This window comes from Stegodyphus dumicola, chromosome 9 (genome assembly GCF_044657685.1).
Source record: "Stegodyphus dumicola isolate Sdum_Otavi_A_Nest chromosome 9, ASM4465768v1".
Lineage (NCBI taxonomy): Eukaryota > Metazoa > Arthropoda > Arachnida > Araneae > Eresidae > Stegodyphus > Stegodyphus dumicola.
The window spans coordinates 4,263,739-4,288,922 of record NC_140776.1 but is presented as its reverse complement, the minus strand read 5'-3'; the positions used below and the strand labels follow the sequence as shown (position 1 = coordinate 4,288,922).

Below are 25,184 nucleotides of genomic sequence, written 5' to 3'. Positions count from 1 at the left end.
AGCACCTATGTAGAGCTATTAATAATTTTTGGAACCCATGAAACATAAAAATCAGCTTCATTCTCCCTGGGAGTTCAAACCCGAGATTTTTCAATTGCTTGCCAGACGTATTGCCTCTTACAACAGGTGACTGCGCAATGGAGAAGGCAGAAATTCCTCATAAAGTTATTGATAATTCTTCATTTGTCCTGAACCTTTCGTGCTCTTTGGAGATCCTAGTATTATATCAGTGAATTTCATGAAAGATGTATGGGTACAGAAATAAATAAAGCAAATTATTATAATGAGTATACTATACTATAAATCTTTATTTTATATATTGCAAATAATCCAGTTTTCATAAAATAAATTAAGCATTCTGTTAATTGTTCACGTAAATAAAATGGTATGTATTTACAAAACCCATGAAGCTTCCTTAGTAAAATTATATTAATTCTAGCTTGGCATATAGATTAGCTTTCAGATTACTTATGTCATTATCTACAGTCTCAAATGATTTTATTTAAATTTAAATTAATAAATTGAAAATAGTACTCACACTGGCAAAATTAAATGGGCAATAAATATGATACTCTACAGCCTTTACTGAAAATGGAATAGATAAATGCAATAAATGGAAAAAAAGCAATAAAGGGAAGCTTATTTTCTTTCTTTTGCTAAATTCCCCCTTCACTGCTTTCCTCACTCACAAAGGAACTTACTTTTGATTCTTTCTTTTCTTTTACTTTTTTAGTAGTTTTGGTAGTTTTAAATCCCGCGGGCTCACTGTATGGGGTTTCGTAGCATTAATTGGATGTAAAAGGGATATGAGATAATTTCGTTTAGAAAAAAACTTCCTGATAGCAGCCTTCCTCTTACTTAGAGAACTTGCTATGTTGTACTGTACTCTAGCCCAAATCAATAACCAAAATCTTCTCGAAGATTTTTCATGACTGGTCTTCAAAAGAAATAGATTTGTTACATTAGAAATGGTAAAATTCATATGGAAATTATCAGTGTCTTAGAATATGAAAACAATGTACATACAGAATACCAAACGTATCTGTAAAATTTATTAAATATGTTGTCGTCTCGACATTATGGGCATCAGTTCAGCTGTGCAATTATTTGAATTTGCGTATATCCAAATGTTTAGATTTGCTTGCTTGACATGATATTTTAATTTTTCAAAAATAATAAAAAGGATTTGTTGTTTGTAAATTAATATGTTTAGATAGGCTTAGAAACTATTTAACTATATTTGGGCGTTTCATTAAAACTGATAGCAAATTAAATTTTAAAACAGTGTACTCAAGCTTAAAATTTGAGAGATAGCCATTTATGTGTAGCTATGGAAACTCGATATTGAACGTAAAGTTTTTACAAAGATTGCTATAAATTTTTCAGTCTGGAATAAATACAAATTTTACTGTAAACTTTAATTTTCACATTTTTGTTAAATTTGATACTCATTTCTCTGAGTGATTATATTATGAGTTAGAACTTAAAAATAGTCCATTCAGATTAGAAATACATCTCATAGGTTTACTTGAAAGTACTTTGGAGTAAATAGTTTTTGACCGTTTGTGTGTCAAACAGGATCCTCCTTTTTTCAGTTTTCCCCAGATGGCATTCTTAGGTCTTGAAACTTGGCGTACACTTTAGCTTTTAAAAATTCTTACTTATTTCCTCTTCTGTCCATTCTTATAATTTTAAAATTAATATATAAGAAATTAGTTATTATATCTTGCTAGTTACTTTTTGACAGCATTCGAAATTACCTATCTGTTCAACAAGGAGTAGGGTCTCTGACTCAGGCACCCTGATGCTACACCGTTTCTTCAGCGCGAGATGTGAAACCCGCCAATGCCCTTGTCGGGACTCCAAGTCTGGAATCTCAAATATGTGTCGAATATGCTTCCAAATTACTCCACGAAGGCATGCGGAAATGATAGAGAAAATACCTTATAGTAGTTTTTACGTTAACTTTTAAACACTTCACTAAACAAATATTTCTCAGTTAAAATTTCCGGTTATTCTTGAAGGGAGATTAAGTTTTATTAAGAACAATCTTTATGCTGATTTCTTATCATTACGCCTTGTTTTTTGACACTCGCTAAAGCAAATGCTTATGCAAATTTTATGACAAATTAAAGAGGTTAACGTTAGAAGGACGTAAGTACTGGTGTAATAGCGATAGAATTATGGCTGAGGGTGCCTAGAGAATTGCTCGTCAGATTAGATGTGATCGTGTGTGTCACAGTACGAACTGAAAGAAGTGTCTTTTTCTCTAGCATAGGCAAGCGGTATCTTCGTGTACATGTGTTAAAATGTAATCCAGGTAGTATATTCTAGAGTTCCAAAAAGTAGCTGCCAACAAGAAACTGAATAATTGCGTTTGTATTATTTTAACTGCTGTCAAGTTGTAAGGAATAAAGTTTAATCTAAACATTACATTTTTAGTTGCACCATGTGTTTCTAATAAATAGTATAAAAGACGTTAACTTACCAACCACTTACATAATTTCTAAAGATTAACAGCCGTACATGTAGTTTAATTAAGTAGCTAGATAAGTTTAGAGATTATAATGAAAGGAAGAAAATACAGCATAAATAGCAGATAATAACAATTTTAAATAACCTCAAAACTGCATGTTTCACAGCGTAGTTTTTAATTTCGTCCTAGGTAGACATTCATACAAACTCAATGTATAAACTTCAGTTTCATAAAAGTGAACAATTCAATATTCTTAAGCAACACATTTTCTGCGTATTCGAATTTCTCATGAAATATTCAATTAAATCTTCTCTAATAATTTTCATAGCTCGGAGTACAAGAAACTAATTTTATTTCTTTATTAGTCTAAATTCATACTTTTGAAAAGTAGTCTTCTCTATTTCTGATGCAATAATAATTGTATGTCCATCATTAAATATTATTTTCAGAACATACAATTAAATGTAATTTTGAAGCTTTAAATTGTCTTTAAATTATTTAACAAGATTTGAAATTACAAAATAATTAGGGAAAAATTATGTAGCTTAGAACTAGTAAATAAACAAAACACTAAAAACATTTTTTAAAAGATAAACAATACCAAATAATTACTTGTATTCATTTTATTGCTATTAAAGAATAAATTACGATTTTCATAAATGTGTACATATAACATTACAGAATATCATTATGAATACAAATTTCCTATTTAATTTAACAAACCACTTTTTAAAACTTAATTCGTTTAAAAATAGGTTTCTTGTATGCAGAAAGAGTTGCTTCTGTATATGGCGTGCTACTGTAAGTTTGATGTGATTTAACATCTGATACACTACTTCCAGTTGTTGATGATAATGCCTTAAATCCTTTGCTAAAGAAATTTCCTAACAAAGAATTAGGCGTACGAGTGTAGTAGTCCAAGAGCAGATTGAAAAGATTTACCTTAATGGGCCATAAATCTTTCTTGATCTCTCCTAAAGTATAACTACTCACGTGCGTTAAAGAGGAGGTTCTTAGAAGTGATCCATGTTTAGTTATGAAATCCAAGATGCTGCCACCAAGTGCTCCATCTCTGATGTCGTAAGCAACTCGTAAGCGCTGGAGGGTCTCCATAATGAGAGGTACGTTATCTGCAGCAGTCAAAAGAATCTTTTGAAGATGCCTTTCAGCAATTCTGCGTACGATTGGTTTCGTTTCTCTAACTAATTTGTTTCTAACAGCATCTAATGAAGCTTGTGGAATCTGAATAACGGTACCTTCTGGCGTGTTAAAATCTTGCAAAGTCAAAATCTCTGAAACAAGAGGGGAAACTGCAGCTTTTATCGACCAAAAGAGTGTTCGTAGATCAAAGACAGTTTCAGGATTTTCAGCCATATCGAATAAGATCGGAAGAATTACTTTACTTGTAAGAGTATTTTGGGTACCCATGAATGTTTCCTTAATACCTGCAAAAATGCTTCTCATTATGGGTTCTGCTAAGCTAGAAAGAAATTCAGGAATCTGTCTCTTCTCCCTAATTATTTCACTATCTTCTTCATCATCAACGCTGCGCTTAAATCGTTTGCTCTGGAATAATCTCTCTGACATATATTTGCTAAGTTTCAGTATCGGCTGAAGGTCGTTGGAAACATCACGTGCTACATCAGAAAATGATACAATATTGATGTGAGTAGAGTTAGAGAGTTCATAAGAGCGGTAAGCCTTCTCCATTAATCTGGTGCTTAATTTTTTAGCGTAGTTGAAAGTTTTCTTAAAATGGGGAACAAGCTTTTCTTTAACTATCGGTAAAACATCATCTTTTATGGCTCGGATTGTGGGCATGTAATACGATTGAAGCTTATCATAAACCGTTGGAGCAGCATCTTTGATGGCTTGTCTCATTAATGGCCGAACAGATTTTACCAAATTTAAGAAGGAATCGTTCACATCTTCAAGGGAAATGGTATGGACTTCTTCGTCAATGCTGCGTTTAGGTCGTCTGTTCTTAAACAATCTTTCTGACATGTATTTGCTAAGTTTCAGCACAGGTTGAATGTCGTTAGAAAGATCACGGACCACATCGGAAAATGATACAATGTTGATGTGTGTGGAATTTGACAATTCATAAGACCTGTAAGCTTTCTTTAAAAGTCTTGTGCTCAGTTTTCTAGCATAGTTGAAAGTCTTCTGAACATGAGGTAGGAGCTTTTCTCTAACTATTGGAAAAACATCGTCTCTTATGGCTTGAATTGCAGGCATGTAATATGACTGAATCTTATCATAAACCGTTGGAGCAGCATTCTGGATAGCTTCTTTCACTAACGGACAAACGGATTTTAACAAATGTAAAAAAGAATTCTTAGCGGCTTCAAGAGAAATGCTGTGGATTTCTTCATCAATGCTACGTTTAAATCGTCTGTTTTGGAACAATCTTTGTGACATGTATTTGCTAAGTTTCAATATAGGCTGAATATCATTAGAAACATCACGTGCTATATCAGAAAGTGAAACAATATTAATGTGAGTTGAATTCGATAATTCGTAAGACCGGAAAGCCTTCTCTATCATTCTAGAGCTCAACTTTCTAGCATATTTGAAAACCTTCTGAGCATGAGGCATAAGTTTTTCTCTAACGATTGGTAAAATGTCATTTGTTATGGCTTGGACTGTAGGCATATAATAGGATTGTAGCTTATCATAAACCGTTGGAGCAGCATCCTTAATGGCTTGAATCAATAATGGTCGAATGGAATTTCCCAAGTTTAGGAAAGAATTCTTTGTATCCTTAAGAGAAATGGTATGGACTAATTCGACAGATCGTTTAAATATGTGATGATATTCCGCTGTTTCATTGCAGGAAAAAGTAGTTTCGTCTTGGCAAAGAGACGTCTGATAGTTGAAGGCTTGTCCTTCAGGACATGTTAAAATTTGAATTTCAGAAGACTGGCACTGACGATAAACCTAAAAGGAATATAAATTCAGCAATTTAAGACAATATAAAATTTTTCAGAATATTTCATACTTTAAACAATAAGCTGTGCGTGTATTTTGTTTCAATTATAAAATGCTATTTAAGTCCTTTGCTCTTGGTTTTGATTTCAGGCTAATTTAATGACTGATAAACCATTCTTTTATAAAATGTAGTTCCTCATTGATATTGTTAGTAGCAGTGTATTAGATTAATCTAAATGTTAAATAAGCATTTGCACAGATTACGCTTTGTTATACGAAAACTTGTTTTAATAGTTTCCGTGTTTTTTCTAATATTCTACTGAAAAATAGTTCTCATAATTTGTAGTTAGTAATCTTAATGAAAGTGGCACTAATTTAATAAACAAATATTCACTCGAATTTTATTCTAATTTTAGATAAAGTAGCAGACATACTGGGGCACTAATACGTATTCCAGCATTTCGACAAAAATTACATCTGAAAATCTGTCAATTCCTATACATAAAATTGTTTTATATTGATAATTTTCTCAACTAGAAATTAAGGAAATTAATCTTGTTAAACTTTAAAAGAGTTCTTATTTAATTAATGTTGCTACAATGGACAGGATTGTTTTGTGAAATTTAATTTAATTTCACAAAACATTTACATAAAGTCAACATTTACATAAAGTCCAAAAACATTAATCTACGAATTTGAGAATCATACTCACAGAAACAAGATATGAATTTTTAAAACAAAATTTGCGAATACTTTTTTTTACATCAAAGATTGGTTTTTATGAGAAATTTTCGAAGAGACCAAATGTAGGCATTATTTACCAATTTTGTAGAATGGCAAAGATCAGTTGTATTTTAGACTTTAGCGATCAAAATTCACTTTCATTTTTATTTTCTCATTTTTCAATTTCGATATTCTAAATAACTGAACCAAAAATAGATATATTCTTTTAATACTTAAAATTAAAGGTAGAATAACTGGCTATGATTATATTTGTTTGTTGCACCATAATGTAAATTAAGTAGTCATTTAGTATTTAATTACTGCTAAATGCTCCCGTAAATATCTGATTGAAATTTTACATTACTTTTTATTTCACTAAATTTTAGGTAAGATTATGTTAGTTTATTTTAAAGGCAGCTCTCCAGATATAATTTACGGTGTGTGGTGTATTTAATTATGGCAAAGCACACTAGGGCTATCTGCCTAAGGGAAGGGATGCCTTCGTGGAGGACTTTCTAAGGGAAACTGTCTCGTATACACGTTACACATGGGGAAAACCACGAAAACACCCATGCAGGTAGCCTGTTCGCGGGATTCGAACCTCGGACCGAACTACCAGTGTTCAGCGACTTTACCGCTCGGCCGCTGGTGGGCTATAATTTACGACAGGATTTAAAACTTAAACGCGGACTTGCAAACTGCGATTTTGCTTATACGAGCTATCTTAACTATCTCTATTTAATTTTCTCAACGCGAGAATTTCAATTAGACTCGATACTCTCTTGTATTTTATCAGCCATGTTGAGATAGCCCTCTAAAATGGCTGGTTTGAAGTTAAATTTATCAAAGAAGTTAAACATTACTTAGAACAGCAAAAACTGAGCTTTAAAATTCTAATTCTCGATAACTTTCCATGACAACGTGCTGAATCACTTATAAAAACATTGCATCTAAATGTCAAGTTTCTATTCCTTCCACCGAACACTACTCCTTAGTTTAAACATTGTATCACAGAATGACAGAAACAATCTAACGTTATTATGTTTACATCTCTGCAAATAAAACACAAGATAAAGGAAAGCACGGCACACTAATGGCATGTTGGTGGCAATTCAAGGTTAGACACAACATAGATATGATTAAATTTTTAAACTTGCTTGGGCGCAATTGACTCTATTAACAGTGAATGCTTGCTGGCAGCAGCTCTGGGCGGAAGTTGACAACTACTTTAAAGGATTTCCATCGAATTGAAATTGAGGCCTAGGAAATCGCACAAACTGAAAAAGCAAAGCGAAACGATGAAGGATTTTCAGGTACAAAAGGAGGAGAAATCAAAGAATGAGTAGTGACTGGTGATGCTGAAACGACAAATGGAGAACTGGATTAACTTATAACAACAGCCAAATGTTATCTGAATTTATGATGGAGAGTGAACCAACTGAAGAAAAAAGAGGACATTTTATGAGCGGTACTGAAAAACTTCTCAATTCTTACCGCAAAAATTTAAATGAATTGCGTCAGATGATGTCCTAAGCAAAAATTACTCTCTATTTAAAAACAAAAGTATCTTATTATTAAGCAATAATAGAAATTCTTCCAATTAGCATTTATTTGACTAACGCCTTTCAATTACAACGATATTTAGGCTTGTTTAAATTATAATTACTTTAATAATATGAACTACAACTAACCGGTTTTTTCACAGAAAGTAAACTTTCCAAGATGCGAATTTCCCGTCTACTCAGCGTGTTTTGATGTAATACCCACATTCGGCAAGGACTTAACTGTTAATCTTTTGAAGCGTCGAAGAATTCCAGTTTCCTGCCTATACTTCATTTAATGTAGCCGCGTACTATATTACTCTTAATTACCTTTTTATTGAAATTTTTAAGACGTAAAATTAGAGCGCATTTTAAATTAAAAGCGACTATTTCAGCCTCTTATTTTTGAATGAATTAGGTAGCTTATTATAATTACATTATTACTTGTTTAAGAAAGTAAAAATGTTTACTATTTTTAGCATCTCCTAATTTTTTAGTGTTAAACTCGGTTTGTCTTAAATCGAGAATGGCTTCTTTACTTTTTTCCTAATTTTAAAATCATGCTGTATCTAAAATTAGAAGTAATTCTGTATTTAAGTTTTGCATAAAGTGTTGCGGCCTTGACATGTGGGAGCGGGGAGAGGAAATACTATCTTCGGTGTGTCACATCTGCACGTGCAGAACTGTAATTTAAATCGAAAAAAAATAGTTAATTTAGTGTTAAATATACATTTGAGGAATATTAAATTTGTTTTCAGTAATAAAATATTGGTATTCTATGGTACTTCTCTAAAAAGAATGGACTTTATATTCTGATAAGAGAATTTTCATGCCTATCAACGTTTTAGTGGAATTTTTTTAACTCCTACACTTTTTATAAGATTTCGATGGTGCATATTTTGAAGTTTGGGAGAATTACATTATTTGTAAGATATTTGTTATTCCTCAAAGGGCTATATTTTGAATTATCTAATATATAAAGACAATCCGAAAACTCATTCCTGCCACATATTTTTATAGATATGCTGCATATAGTTATGAGAATCTAATAGTTATTTTCTATTAGAGTAACATTTTAAAGGAAATTTTGATTTTCCTGGCTAATAACTACCTTAAGTTTGCAACAGTTAAAATTTAAGTTTTAAATAAGTTTTTTAAAACATGACCTGAGCTTACTTGCTATCTAGAGTTATGTCAAGGTATGTTATTTTTTTTTTACATTCATCTTCTTCCTAAACAGCACCCCGTAGTCTGAGCTTTCTTCGTTTCATCTTTTCTGAAAATTATTACAGTTTATTTGCAAATATTTATGGATCTTTTCCTGTTAGTAAACCAGTCTTCAGCAGTACATAAGTAATTCTACATTTGACTTTGAACATTATTTGTATTCGCAATTTCGATAAGGATAACTGTATAATTATTGAGCTAATTGAGTTTTGGAGCCACGACTGATATAAATTGTATAAACAAAGAGTAACTATGAAGAAAGTGCTTCATAAAACTATAGAGCTCGGGGCACATGATTCTATCAAGATGACCATGGAGGCATCTCAACATAAATTACTCTTCTGGGAGAGATAATGTTTTCCAGTTTTAACATCAGAATGTTTACCAGAAAACTAAGATGCAATTGAATTAATGCTAAAGAATAAAATTATGAATTTTTAGGTTATGGTTTTTTTTTTTTTTTTTTTTTTTTTTTTTTTCAGGGAGATGGCGAAACTCTGTCTAATGTTTGGCAATGTTTAATTGAAATCGCTGGTACTGGAATTTTGAAATTTAAAATATCATATCCTTAAACAATAGTATTTATAGTTTTTACTAACTAGCAGACCATATAACTGCAATGCAAATGTTCAAATTGGGAGAGTCTCGATAGAGTTTGGAGTAGTGTAATCTATTTACTTTCGTAACAATTTGAAAATGTTATTAGCAGCAGAACTTCTATTAATCTCAACCCTCACGTTTTTGCCCGTATCACATTCGTGCTCAGACCATTTTACAGACTATTGCCACTAATTGTTATCGCGATGCATTAAAAAGGAAATTAAATAATGACGAATCTGTATAATCCTAACATTGTAGAAAAAAGACAGCACCAAGAGCCACCGAATTTTTAGTCATCTTGCACGCGAACATGGCCCCTCGAAGCCCGAATTTTGAATTTCGAAACTAGTTTTGATTTATTTCATATTTTGTACAAATTTAACTTCATTTTTTTAACAAACTCAGCTACTTAAAAGCGAAAAGTGTTCCCACTGTTCGAAATAATTTTTTTTATCTCCTGTGCGCCAGACTGTTGACATTCGACAAAGTGTAAGATATTTATCTTTAAATTTTAATACAAAATTCGGTTACTTGAAAGCAATGTGTTCTCACTTCTTCCAATAGGATACTTATTATCTCCCCGCACCAGCGTGCTGCTATTCAATAAAGATAATACAAACTTAAACTCTCGATTCCTGAGCAGCAAACCAAGTGATTGAAAAGCGAGAAATGGATTTCTTAGTTTTTTCCTATTTTTTAATCCATTTGATTTAAATAAAAGTAATTAAATCATGATATATAAGAAATATCAGTAATACTCTTTTAGTTAGCTGGCTGCTAGTTTCCAAATAAATAATAAAGGTGATATAAAAAATATTCCGCAACCCTTAACGCTCTTCCGGGATTTCTAAAGTTCTGCTGTTTTTGCATATTTTGCTCTTGAAATTTATGCGGTATAAGTGCGTAGAAAACGATACATAATAATAAAAGTTAAAAAGAAAAAAAAGTTAATAGGAGAGAACCAAAGAGCAAATTGGTAGTCTTCGATGCTCAGCGAGAACATAAAATACATTAACAAATCCTCTGGGGCGACGTTAAAATCTGAACCCCTTTAGATATTCTTTTTTTTACTTCCTTGTACGAAGTAAAAAGAAAGTGTTGTAATTGCGAAAAGCTTCAGTCAGCATATTTCAACGAAAATATCCATTTTGACCGCTTTCGAATGCAATTTAACGATGTTTTTGCGTGATATCTGTAAGTAAGGACAGAATAAAAGACTCTTTTCCTCCAAAAATATTATAAAACTGCTTTAAAATGAATTCTGAAGAGAAATTTTCGTGGCGTCTGTACGAACGTATGTACGTACGTACGTATCTCGCATAACTCAAAAACGAATAGTCTCAGAACGTTGAAATTTTGTATATAGAACTGCTATAACATGTACATGTGCACCTCGTATTTTGGTTGCAATCGGCCGCACCAAACGTATGTAAATATATTTATAGATATATCCACTCTGTTACCCGGCTCAGTGATCTCAGTTTCTTTACTCTTATATGTTTGTAAATTGTACATTTTTTGCTTTAAAAATGATTATGTTGTTCTTATCTTCCGGTTAAGGTTTTTATGACTTTAGTAAATCTCTATGCAATATTTTTAGAGTTATCAACAATTTAAAATTTGTTTAAGTGCCGCAAAGCCTAATAATTTTTTTGATGGCGGCCGTTGCTTGCTTACATTTGAAACAACAAGATAGTGGATTTGTTGCTAATCTAGAGAAACTTAACTTCGCAACAACAAAGATAACGCCTTTATTTATTATTGCGAATTAAATCATGCTTAATCCTTTCTGGAATTTTTTCGAGGAAATAAGTGTTTAAGATTTACTTTGTAATTTTAATACAGACATTTTGAGTTTTTATGTATTTTTGCCTTGTCGGGAATTGAGAACTGAATTAATCGAATGAGAAATACTCAATCGTCTGTGGAAAGCTGTTTCTTTTTTGTTTTGTTTGCTTAATCTCTTTTATACATCGTTCTAGCTTTATATAGTATTTGAACAGAACATATAGCAACGATTAGATAATTCTTTAAATGATATACATTTTGTGCATTCTGAGTTATAATATGAACGAAATATAATACTGTTAAGTGAACCTAGCGCCAGAGTGTCGCTAGGGTAAACAAATAGTGAGTTTTAAAGAATAAATTTATTTTATTGTGTTTTATGCGCTATCGGCGAAGCAGATTTAATTCAATCCAATAAAATGCAAGAAAAATGCATATTAATTTAATATTCCATACGAGGAAGTCATGTGGTGTACACATCAGATTTTTTATCTTAGTGTTTTAGATTATAATATACACGTTGTATAACTCCAACATTACAAACATAATAATTTAATTACAATTATAACGATTTAATCATTTAAATGCGATCAAATCATTATAATCGTTTCTGGTGTACACATCAGATTTTTTTTATATTGATTTTCTAATAACCGCATTTTTTCGAGCCAACGTTTACGAGCGTTGTCTTTCAAATGTAAAAGAAAGTTTCAGTTTAGCATATAAGTAATATTTTTCTATGCTTGATATATGAAGAACCAATAATATTGTACATAAATCCAATTACTCACCCGGCAACCGGTAGAAACATCAGCGTGGTAGGAAGTACTGTTGTCACTGGGGCAAATGAATGCATGAATGGCAGTCAGAGTTATCAGAAATATGGCAAAACACTTGGAGATCTTCATAATTGCAGCTGTAATAAAAAATAAAATAAAAAGTAAGCTCAAACCCCTAAAGATCTTAATAATTACATCTGTAAGTAAAAAACGCTTAATATTAATTTTGCTTCATGTCTTTCCTTTTTCAATCCATTTCATAAATAATATAAAATTCATAAATAAACGGAACTGTTTAATAACTTAATCCTTTGGCTAAGAGTTTAAAACTTTCAGAAAACGTTTTAAGATTTTGTTTCAGATTTCACCGTATGAGACATGTTAGATCTCCTTATTTTTTTCAAATATTTGAAATAATAATTATCATTATTATTATTTAAATATTTAATTTATTGTTATTATTTCAAATAGTAATTAATAGTATATTATCTTGACTGAATTACTTATTATTAGGAATGATGAAGAATGAAAGTTAATGAAATTTAAATTAACTGTTTATCCAGTTTGTATTCCTCTGCATACTATTAAGTTTGAAGTTTTTGACTCGGAAAATAATTATTTCGTTTTAAAACAAAAAAACAAAAAGTTAAGAAATAAATAAAATCATTTCATTGAAAGCTTATAAAAATGGTTCTCTTTTTATTAATTTTAATAATCACTTAAATTTAGTCAGAATTCGGAAAGCCATTAATGTGACATAATCATTTTTATGACGAATTATTATTAGAATGAAAACTAGCAGACGTGAAAGCTAGCTTTACAGGCTGAGTTTATAAAAATTCAAAAAATTCTGACATGTCTTGGATAAAAGAAGTAGATTTCTTTCATACAGTTAGGCGAGTTCATTTTACATCAGCACATTACCCTATTAATTACCGAGAAAGAATTTTGTTTTATAAAACTCATTATCTGCATTATTAACTAGAAGAATATTTTAAGATTTAACCGCAAAGTCAAATGAAGCGTTTATACATAACTTTAAAAAGTAATGATAAATAATTAAAACATATAAATAGTTCAGGAAATTTGCTTGATAAAATTTCATTATTTTTATTTGAATTTGTTTTCACAGAAAGGAGTTTGAAACGAAATATATAGCCATGTGTAACTGCATTAATGGAGGCTGAAAATTTTTAATTTGAATATTGAGCATTATGAATAAGTGAATAAGACTCCAAAATTATTTTCGAAAGTTACGAAGAATAAAGAAAAGGTAGTTCCATTCTAAACACATTAAATTATGTGTAAGGTTCAGGCCATTATAAGAAAAATATTGACATGTTAAAAGTATGCCTTTTGCTACCTTTCTTGATACATCACATTTTGTATTTAGATATTAAAACTCAGAAATGTTTTCGAAAATGTACGGTTTTAAAATTGATAATTACGGTAATTCTTAATTTAGAATAAGAATAAGGAACTAGGAAAAGCATTTTATTTTTATATTTCTTCTTAAATTTACTGAACGAATTCTAAAGAAGCATGGAATTCGATGTTACTCATAAAGTACATGTTTTACCGAATTCATAACAAACTTGAATAGATAAAGTGCCTGAGAGAATAATTAATAAAGAAAATGGTATTTTTTAAATTTTGTACTCAGTTATTCCATGTGACTTAAATATTTAGCTATACTAGGTTGCAAAACAACTATTCCATATGATGCGTTAACATCTAAGTAATTTGTTTCAAGCATCTTGAAACATTATCCTTAGGTTTTTTAAAATTAAAATGTCTTAACATTTTAATGCACAAGTGGATACAGATGATAAGCCTGCCAAAATTCTTAACTACGCTGAGTGATGGCAAATCAAAATTTTAAGACTATTCTACGAATTCTAAGACTATTCTATATTCAAAAGCATACATTTTTGTAATTGATGTTTCTTTGAAATCAAAAAAAGAAATGGGCGCCCAAAACTAAATAATAGGCACATAGTGAAAGGAATTCTTTAAATACCAATATAAACTCAGTATACTCATAAACTTAAGTACGATTGTAAGTATTGAAATTTAAATTTGAATTTAATATCAGAGATGAAGAAATAAGAAAAGTCAGACATCAGAATGAGAAAAACATAAGAGTATGTATAATATAAGATTAATGCGAAATATACGTAACATTTAGCATTCGAATCATTTCTTGATTAATACAAATGGAAATATAGAAGCAAATTTTTTAAAGAAAAATAACTCTTTTTTTCTGTTTCTTACAACCTGAGAATTAAAGCTCTGAATCAAATTCATTTTTAACTTGCTCATTATAAACTCTTTGAATTGCAAACTTTTAAGTATGGAAAACTCTTCGGGTAAAGAAAACTTGCATATTTTATTCAATGGCATTTTTTTAAAAATTTCTTTATAATTTTTTACTTCAAAATTACTGAAGAGGAAAATTCTACCTTTGCTTTTAATATGGATTATCATTTAGGAATTCTCTAAAGTAAGAAAACGTGCACGCAGGCTGTTGAGTTTATATTACGTGTAATAAATACAATCTCTTTTTCAGATTATGCAATATTTATTGCCCTTTATATTGTTATTAAATACTACATGAAATGTCATACTATTATTAAAAGTGAAACATTCTTTTTTCTTCATTTTTAAGAATTCAGTCTCTTGAATTCAGAAATGAAATGCAATTGCCAACATTTCAAAATGCTTCTTTAAAAAAGATATTTTAGGTTCCACTAATACAAAATCAGTATTTTTTTACTGCATAGATCCTGCAGAAATCGTAAAAAAGGAAAAAGACAAAAATTCGTTTCTGTAAAAATCATCAGTATTTACTGCTAAGATTTCCAGCGAATTAAATAACGTAGCGTAGTTCCCAGCATTTAAATAATTTAAAAAACTAAAAGGTGCACAGACCACATAAGTTCACTGAATTTATGCAGAGCATAAAAGAGAACTACACGTATAAACTTCCGTATAGTCCAAAATAAGTTAAGAGGGAATAAATTAAATGCGTCTTTTCACAATATTAAAGTGTCATTTCCTATTTAGGAAATATCGTCACCGGTGAAACGCAGCACTTCAGACTATGTATCGTTTAATGGTGCATTCTAAAATAAGATAAACTTATTTGATCTTAATAATTAAACTAAGATAAACTTATTTTAGCAAACATCATTAAAAACTGTAGCAAACAAGTATATAATGACTACTTGAATAAATAGTTTTTGCTTCTCTGGCAAATAACATTTCTATCATGTCTTTAAAGTTTGATTAAAGTGTGATCCTAACTATAGCGATTTGTAACACAAATACACAGAGCTACACAAAAATACCTGCAACTTTGATAATTATTTCCCAGGTTGTAGAAATTAGCCATGAAATATACAGAGAATTAAATATACGGGGGTGTGAGAACTGAACATTGCAGGCAAAAAAATAATCATTGTAGAAATGGAACAAAAAACATAAAAAAAAAACAGAGAATTATGTTGTTTGGTATTTATGTGACCAAAAGAATAGAAATTATTATATTCTTAAATCAAATGTGAAATTAAATATAGACTGCCTTTGAAAACATCCTTTCAGTATTTTCTGTGTTTGAATTATTTCCTTTTATTTGATTTTTTTTTTTAAATTAACTCTTTACTTTTTTATTCTACAAATGTAAGATCTGATGATGACAGGGGATAAGACTTTCTGATGACAATTATGATTTTCTTTTTTAACATCTAGTTTTAAGTTAACTTCTATTCCACGTTCCTTGGCTAGTCCCATTACTCGCTCAGAGGTTTACGCAAATTGAATGACAACTTTGTGCTTTTGTAATTTTCAGTATGATTCTTGACGATTGTTTGCGGATGCCGTTTGGAAAACTGTGAAAAATTTACCAAAAGTTTTAGCGGAACCTGTGCTTGCAAATTCGAGTTGGGATGCTATTATAATCTCATTTTAGCGAAACGTCAAGCAGCATTTGTTGTTTAACGAGAAGCTCTCAATTTTAGTTTTGCGAGGTCCATAATTTATTGCTAATAAAATTTATGCTAAGTTTTACATTTCAATCTCATCTTGTGTTGACGGTTACGCAATACCAAAGGGCGATAACTCGCTAAGCTTTAATGCAAAATCTGTGGTTAGCAGTTAAGCGTTTAGGGCAAGTTTTAAGTAATTCACTACACAGAAGTTATAACTCATCTCCTTTTCTACTTAAACATCTAAAGCAAGAAGTAAAAAAAGTCATTCTAAGATAAATTTCCGATTTGATTCATTTTGGAATTACATAGATGAGACTGGATTGCTTATATGCCTACGAAATACCTTCGTGGAGTTAAAGGAAAGCTAGCTCGTTTTCATGTTGCACATCTCACCTGGGTTGAACCAAAATTTTAACTTCGTTTGAACTAGCTGAGAGATTTCATCTCTGGGCTGCTGTTGGGTTGTATAATTTTCAATCAAATCTGAATTAATTTAACGAAGAATACAATTCCTGGGTTTCTCGATGCAGAAAAACTAAACCTCAAGTTAACAATCTTAAGTGTAATAAATGTCTTAATTTGCGAAGCATAAGTTTATAGTTGCATAAGCAGAAAATTTGAATATTTGATGAAGTAAAATTAATGAACATATTATCTTACTATGTTCAGTTGAATTTTTAAGGAATTTAAACTTATACATTAATAAAAATGAATAAACTTAGTACATTTTAGAAATCGGATAGTAACAGAAAAACAGATAATCAAATAGTACAGCAGATAAAATCATGGAATACATCAAAATGGACGATTTTATCACTTAAAGTATTAACCCGCACGTAAAAAGTCATTGATGTTAAGAAGTAAGAAAATAGTTTTGAATCAATGAGTTAAATTTTAATACAGACGGTATGTTACTACGTATAAAAAATAGATTATTTTGTATATATTATAAAACTGTGATTATATGCTCTCTCTTAAAATTATAAGTTTTTAAAAATACAAAAACGCTTTTATGGAAAATATCCTGCGGAATAAATAACAAAGATATGATGGGTTAATAAAGGCCCAGAGTTAAGATCGCAGTTAAATCATAGGGGAATACAAATGAAAAGGGTTTTCAATCATTTCACATGGGAGGGGAGTGAATTTATTTCCGAATCATTTTAATTATTCAGAAACGTAATATACATATATAGCAAAAGAAATGTAAAAATAGCACTATGCAAAAGAAAAAAAAAATATATAACATGATTTTAGTTAGTTACCATTTTCGATTCTGTATATCTGAAATTTAAGTCTTATATTAAAATATTCCTTTAACTCCCTGGCTGGAAACCATAACAGTAATGAGAGCAATGAGTTCTTAAATCTTGCAAATTTGAAGAATATTGTATATATAAATATTGGGGAATATTTATGAGTCTTTTACAATCGTAAAATAGCTGCAACTAAAACTTATTCCATCTTTTTCTTGAAATACGCAAAGACAAAACACATTTCTCTATACAGTGTGAATAGTTCTCATATGGAAATATTTACATTACCGCTGGTTTGGCGACGGTTTTTTGGCGATAATGCTTGCCAGCTGGATAATGCTTGCCAACTGATAATGTATGAAACTCCTTTGGTATCAGGTTACCGCAGTGATCTACAATTAATTTACTGATGTTTAATTTGCTGCTTTAACATGGTGTATCATAAAATATTTACGAAAAAATCAGCGATCTTCCAAAACTCTTTCAAAAAATATTTATAGAAACTTTAGAATTCGTGCAGAGAAAAAATTTTTGCTTTTAATCTTCTTCATGTTCATTTGATGTTTTGTTCAGTCGATTAAGATTAGAAGACTGGCTAATATTAGTGTTATTAATGTGGCTCCCGATTCTAAAATGTTTCACTATAATTAATAATATAAATCATTTTGTGTCCAATATATGGGTTTAATTTTACAGTATTAATAAATTTTGTTTAAAAACTTTAAACCAGACTCATTTGCGACATAAACAAACTCATTTTCGGTTTTGCAGCTGAGGATGGTGGTTCGATAAAACCATCGAAACTAGTCCTGTGAAAATTTTGAAAATTAACGCTGATTTTTGTTGTTTGACTTCTGAATTAACTTTAAACCAGTTTAAAGTTAATAAAATAACACTTATTATTAAATTTGAATAAAAAATATAAAAAAGTTATTGATACTTAAAAATTAGATTTGAAATAAACTATTATAAATAGTCTGAATTCTAAATATATATACTTCCAAAAATACGTTCAACGTATGCCAATTACATACACAATTTCGTATACAGCATATCGTAAAAGTGTTCCTGAAAGAAATCTCTCTTATCTGACTGATGAAACTAAGCTTCAAACATCCGATTTCCTTCCTCTGTATTCCTAATTCTTAGCTTAAATTACATTAAATATTTTTTATTTAAATATTTTATCTTCAGAAATACTAAATTAAGTTCGAAAGTTTAAAAAAAAATATTTTTATCTTAAATTTCGCTTTTAATTTTTAGGCAAATCACAATGATTTCAAGACGGACCTCTAAATAAGTGTTATTTATTTATTTAGAATATGCTACACATTATAATATTAGAGCATAACCTACCAAAAGCGTGAATGACTCACAACAGTACATATTAAGTGTTCGTGTAGATACCAATTGAAATACATTAACCGTTTCAAATATATTAAACCATTAGCATAATGAAAATGGTTAGTTATGAAAATTTTACACCTTCCTTAAAAAATTACAGCGTGAACAAAGCTACATCGCAACTATTGGTCAAATATACTAAACCAATTAGCATTATGAAGATGGTTAGTGTGTCTGAAAATTTTACACCTTCCTTAAAAAATTACACCATGCCCAAAGATACATCGCAATTATTGGTTTAAGAGATGGCTGAATAAACAACCTTTATTACCCCGTGTTTACTAGAATAATAGTTGCTTTTTATTTTTATTTATTTATTTATTTATTTATTTATTTATTTATTTTTTTTTTGCTAATTTTTCATTGCGAAATTCTAAGTACTACTGTTACGCGGGGAAATCTGCTACACAATTTCGAACGCTTTCGATGATTTTTTCTGCTTCAAAACGGGGGTACGACTGTTAGGCGAATAAACATGGTACTTTATTTGATTTGGCTGTTAACTCCCATTGAACAGGATTTAAAGATGCTTGAAAATGCTATAAAAATTTCTGACCACGAAAACAATTAAACATTAAATAAATTAACTTTAGCTTTGTATTTAAAAATAGGAGATAAATTTTAATCGCCATATTTCATAAATGAAAGGTTTAAGTCAAGGAGCTGTTGTAGCCTTAATTTAACAGTATCTATTACAAGTTCAATCGAAAGCGATTTAACTTATTTGACCAAACATAATTTGTAGTTGTATCTGATACAAGAAAATCTGCCGCTGTCCTGCCGATCCTGGGAAGCCTAGCTGAGATTTCTACACCTGAAACTTTAACGAAAATTCAGAAATACCTAAATACTGTTATTAATATTAAAGCTACGACAAAATTGCATGTATAACTAATAATAGTTAGGTTAGGAATTTATGCAAGTACGGGAAGAATTAATTCTACGTAATTAATAACTATTTAAGCTCAAGAAATATCTAATTAAATTAAATAAATCAACCATCAGGTGAATTAAATTAAATAACACATTAGCTGTAATTCCAAAAAAAGTAATTTTTCATAGTTCTGTATGTTTTATCCAACACATAAAACTTAAAAATTTTAAAGCACTCTTTCAACTATATGAAAATTACAAAGAATAAATTTCGGCATGAAATAGGAAAGGTTGAATTACATACCAGATGTACCGAAATTTCTCAAAGTTAAGCACACTGGAACTCTTCTGGATGGTAAATAAGTGAATTTTTGCAAGAAGAATGGTATTTAAAGGAAAATGAAGCTTATCCGTTGCCAAGTGCTTACAAAAAGTACAAAGAGATGTTCCATTGTCTGCATTCACCTTCACGTATTTTGATTAAATAGTTCCTGTCAATGATCAGGTAAGCCCTTTCTTCTTTGGAAGTCCAAAATTGCAAAAATAGATAAGGCATTCCCAGGACATCACCTTAGATTGATCAAAGGAAAGGTCATACCCTCTGAATCACTATTACTACCCTTGCTTTGACCTTTTGGCCCCTGCCAGGTATTACTACCATTGTAATAAACTGTTTCTAAATTACCGAAAACGTTTTGAGAACCTACTGCGATTTCATTACTGCTGCATGCATAAAAAAATGCTTTATTCGTTCATAGCTTTATTAAATATATGTTTGAGAAAATATTTGCTTAATATTCTAAGATAATTTGAGTTTTAGAATTTTAGTAGATTTGTTCTGTTATCTAACATCAAAATAAAATTATGTTTTTAATAAGATGTATGTTATTCACTAGGCGATAAAATTTAGATACTTTAAGTTTCTTCCTTCTAACTTGTATAGGACTTATCCACAGGACAAGAAAAGGCGTGTCCATTTGCTTAATGTTTTAAATGTGAAACTGCGAAAAATAATTAATAAATAACTGTCAAAAATAATATATCTGTTGACGAAAAATTCTATTTGATTATGGAAGAGTAAAGAGTTCCGAACACAATGTGACTGAGTTTAAATGGTGAATACTGGCCATTTTACTTTAAAAATTCTCCATGAAGGTACACTCTCCTATAAAAAGTTAGGCCTTGAATGCTTTATAGCAATCAATGAAATATATATTTCTAGGTACCAAAAAGTAATCATTGATAAAAACGTTTAATTTGAAAAAAAATGTTCAAAGGCCTGCCAAAACCTAGGTAAATGGAAATTATCGCAGTTTCATTGCAAGAGAGATGGGATTGGTTTGGATTATTCAGTTATGGCAAAGCACACGAGGGCTATCTGCCTAAAGGGAGGGACGCCTTCGCGGAGGACTTTCTAAGCAAGAGAGATGGGACTTAAATAGCTTACGAAAAATACTACCAAAAATTTATTTTATTTTATTTTATATCTTTAATTTATATATTTATGCTTAAAAACGAACTCAGTCTTTAGAAATTTAATATTGAAACAATGAATTTTTGCTATTAGTCGATTTGGTCTTCTATAATAGATATCAATACTTTTATCTTTTTTTTTTTCAAATTTATTTTAACGGTTAAGTTATAATTATTCCTATTATTTACAGCATTCGGTTAGCCTTATTAGCAATGGATTGGTAAATCGGGTTAAATAAAAATTCCCTGTACAGTAAGCGTGATTTTTTCCCCGCCGTTTAGCTGCGGGCACACTTGAGTAATAAAATACAAAGGCTGTAGCATTCCAAACGACACAATCCGCTCTTTCATTTTTCAAATTATAACAATTCTCTTCTTCTCAGAAAAAACTTAAACCATTTAGAATAATATTACATGCTTCTTTATAATGTTTTAAAGCTTTCTCTGATACTAATTTCAATTGACATCAAATGAAATCCCGCACTACGTACATTCGCTGAAGAATTTCTAAACTTTGTCTTCACCTAAATGTTGCATACATCATAATTGAAATCAATTTTTAATAATGAAACTATTCAACAGAGCCCATGATGTTCGAAGACGATGGCTGTAGACTTTATTTCTTTAAATGCTGATCCTAGAAATTAACTTTCAGTTACAAAAGGTCGAAAAATAAGGAGTTTTGTGAAAAGCTTTTATCCTCCAGGATGAAAAGTTTTTTTAAATGTAAAATATAACTTCCTATTTGAAGTCTTCAAAAATCGAGTTAATGCACTGTGCTTCAAAAAGATATTTACCATTTTGTACTTCAATATCTAAGATGCCGCCGAAACAGAATAGTGGTTAACGACGCTGGCTGCCGTGCCGAAGGGCCCGGGTTCGAATCCCAGAGAAGGCATGGATGTTTGTAAATGTGTAGTGTCGGTGCGGCATGGGGGCACTCTAAATATGCGGCGAGCCGAAAGTCCTCTCGATAGGTTGTTAGTGGAACAGGGTGAGAGAAACTCGAACAAGTCATCTCGGAGTGCTATCCATCAAAATTGCGGGCGGAACTGAGCAAAGTCGTATTGTCACTTGTATAGTGCTCAAGATTCTTGCCATCAGTATTGCACTTTGCCACGATGGCCTTGTTCTTATGTTACTGCTAGACAAATTAAATTAGTCACAACAATAGTATCTAAGATTTCTGAATAACTCTTATTGGGGAAATTTAGGGAAAAATTATGAAACAAAATGTTTTCATATGTTCCGATACTGTGTTGAACAAAGCAGGAATCAATGTTAAATTTTAATCTTCTTAAAAACATCAATTACGCATAGCTTTGCGAATTTTGTGCTTAAAAGTAAAGAATAATTCTTTTTTAGCTTATCCAAAAAAAAATGGTTATTTTATTAACGGCTTTTCTTTCTTCACGTGAAACTTTATATTTACACCATCCTTTGTCATACAGTGTGGAAAATATTTAAAAAAAACTCTTTATTTTCATAAGAGTACAATATAAAGTGTTATCTAGGATTAATAGTTAAATAAGAAAAGGAAGAATATAAATTATCTTTATCTAACATCCTGGATATCTTGCAAGTAAGATATATATGTATTTACTTATTTAAATTTCATTTAAATATTAAAGAACTGAAATTCTTAGACTAAATCTAGAAAATACTAATAAACTAATTAGTTTACTTTTCCTTAAAAAGTAAAAGGAAAATGATGAACATAAATAACTTCTCGTTAATTTTTGGTTATGTATATGAGAAAAAGTATATTTCATAATTAAAACTTTATTTGAAATCTCAAAGGAAGACATGTGTTTCACAATGCAAGGTGGAATCCAAAATGCGTGATTGCAAGTTAATTAGCTCTGTATGTTATAAGATGTTTTAAATAATGTTCAGATTTCAAATGTAATTTTATTTTATGACTCTTTTAGTAACAATATTCCTATTTTCTGTAAATTATTTTACATCATTTTTATGCAAATTATGAAAGCAACATCCTATAATTATAAAAGAAAGTAAACATAGCTTCAGAAATTATTTTGTTTTAAATTTAAATAATAAAATACAAAATATAAATCATTTATATAATTATTGCAAAGAATTAGGATTCTGACCCACAATCTATAACCGCCAGTTATATTTTGTTACAAGTTATAGTTCGTATTTCTTCTCTTTTTTCTTCATATATCTTCTATTCCCGCATGACCCTTTTTTACTACTGGATGTTTTGTTACAAGCTATCGTTTACTTTCACTTTTCGCTATGTTTGTTTCTGACAGCATAAGCATAGAATCTGTTTCAAAGAACATCTTTCATGTGGAGTTTGTTTCATGAGAAGAAAGAAGTGCCCCTTCTAATAACATTACCTAGCGTAAATGAAGAAACCTGAAAGAAACCTACGCAGTTGTTAATATGTAAGAAAAATAGAAATTTAGAATATTGAAGCTATGCCTTATAAAGCTTTAGTAGCTTATAAGCTTTTAAAGCTTTATAAATAGCCTTATAAAGCTTGTTTTAGTCTTATAAAGATTAAAATTTAACATTGATTCCTGTTTTTATCAAGCATTACAGAGCTGTTACAGTGTTATTACAAAGATTGTTGTATTGTCGCTCATTATTTTGGCAGCTCAGAACATTTTGGGACAAGGTAAAGTATGCCGTAATACTTCTTAGCATGAATGGGCTGAAAGTGATGTGTTTTACATGATTTTTAAAGCAAAATAAAAGTTTATGGAAAACTGTAAACATATGCTGCTATAATTACCACTGAGTGTACGCTGAGTATTAAAAATTAGTTATTTCAATAATAATAGAAAGGTTTATATCTACTGTATCCCTCCTTACATAAGTTATGTTTTCGGAAAGAACAAGAAAATTTATATCACTTCTTTTGAATGGAAATATGCCATCTTACATGTATCATTTTTAATTTCTTTACCAAACAAAGAAAAATTTTGTTTACTTTCTATGAAAACATTTCCATTTTGTTTAAACTCTTACTTAGTAAAATGCGAAACATCTGCGATTCTATCTAAGTAATATAGGAATAAATAAGACTTATTTTGACAAAGTTAAAAATATTAATTTTGTCAGGCGTTAATAAACGCAAATTAATTGTTAGTAATAACTATACATTAATTTAAACGAGAACATGCATTTAGAATATTTCGCCAGGCTAGAAATTTGCTGCAGTTAATAATATACATATCGCATTTTAAAACATAGCGTAACTGAATACTTTCTGAATATTTCTTCTTAGACTTAAGATTCTAGTTTAAATTTAATATAATTTAAAATAGGCTTATGAAATTTTGGTGGGGGGACTAAAGTACAGCCAAGAAATGATTTTATAGCCATATTAATCCGAGTAAATAAATAAACAAATAACATATTGTTGTTCAGATTAAAATTCTTTGATTGAGATTTAGGCGTGAGTATACTGATTCTCCTAACAGCCAGCTATGGAAAATAAGTTTTGGAAATCAAATTCCTGAAATATTTCTTTTTGTGTCACAAAACTCATTTATTTTGGAGAACCTTTTAAACCATCGGTAAGTACAAAGTTAAAGTTAGAAATTGTTGTTGTTTTTTCGTCTTTAGGACAGAAGTTGTTTAAACAACAGGTTTAACATATTTTTTTTCATATAACAGGCAAAGGCTTTTTTTTTTTTTTTTTTCTGTTAAGAGATTTTTAGCAGGCTGAGGAGAAATTAATCACTGAAATTTTAACTCAACCAAATGCCTTGGATTTTAAAATACCTTATTAATAAAGAAGTAAACCAAGGAAGCACACAAACTTTGAAATTCTCAAAGCAGACGCTACAGAAACAAACTTTCACGTCAGAACTTAAAATAGCCTTAAATATTTCTTCAAATTATTTATCAATATTTCCTTATTATTTACATTTTGTTATGTTCACCCCTCGTGTCTTATTTTTCTCTTATTTACTATTTATTGTCTTTAATCAATTACCACTAATAAGCTATTATTAATGTATATTTTCTCGGATTCATTTCATTTTGCTTTAAAAATACGATTTCAGCACTGTAGTATAATGAATACAGTTTAATACGAAGCAATTAAAATGGCTGATCATTTTTTTTATAATCAAGAAGATTCAATT

General features: G+C 30.1%; 1 protein-coding gene across 1 annotated transcript; it reads right to left on the bottom strand.

Moving 5' to 3' along the window:
* Positions 1-3,090: 3,090 nt before the first annotated feature.
* LOC118192856 (uncharacterized) lies at positions 3,091-19,993 on the bottom strand. The gene is made up of 3 exons (XM_035363878.2): positions 19,892-19,993; positions 12,078-12,202; positions 3,091-5,416 (listed from the first exon to the last, which is right to left on the bottom strand). Exons 2-3 carry the CDS (start codon positions 12,192-12,194, stop codon positions 3,206-3,208), a joined length of 2,328 nt encoding a protein of 775 aa, XP_035219769.1. The 5' UTR covers positions 12,195-12,202; positions 19,892-19,993; the 3' UTR covers positions 3,091-3,205.
* Positions 19,994-25,184: the final 5,191 nt, after the last annotated feature.

Coding starts and splice junctions, on each gene's coding strand:
- LOC118192856 (XM_035363878.2), bottom strand. CDS start 12,194: ATGAAGATCTCCAAGTGTTTTGCCATATTTCTGATAACTCTGACTGCC. Junction 5,417..12,077: donor ATGTTTCTACCGGTTGCCGG/GTGAGTAATTGG, acceptor TATTCCTTTTAG/GTTTATCGTCAGTGCCAGTC.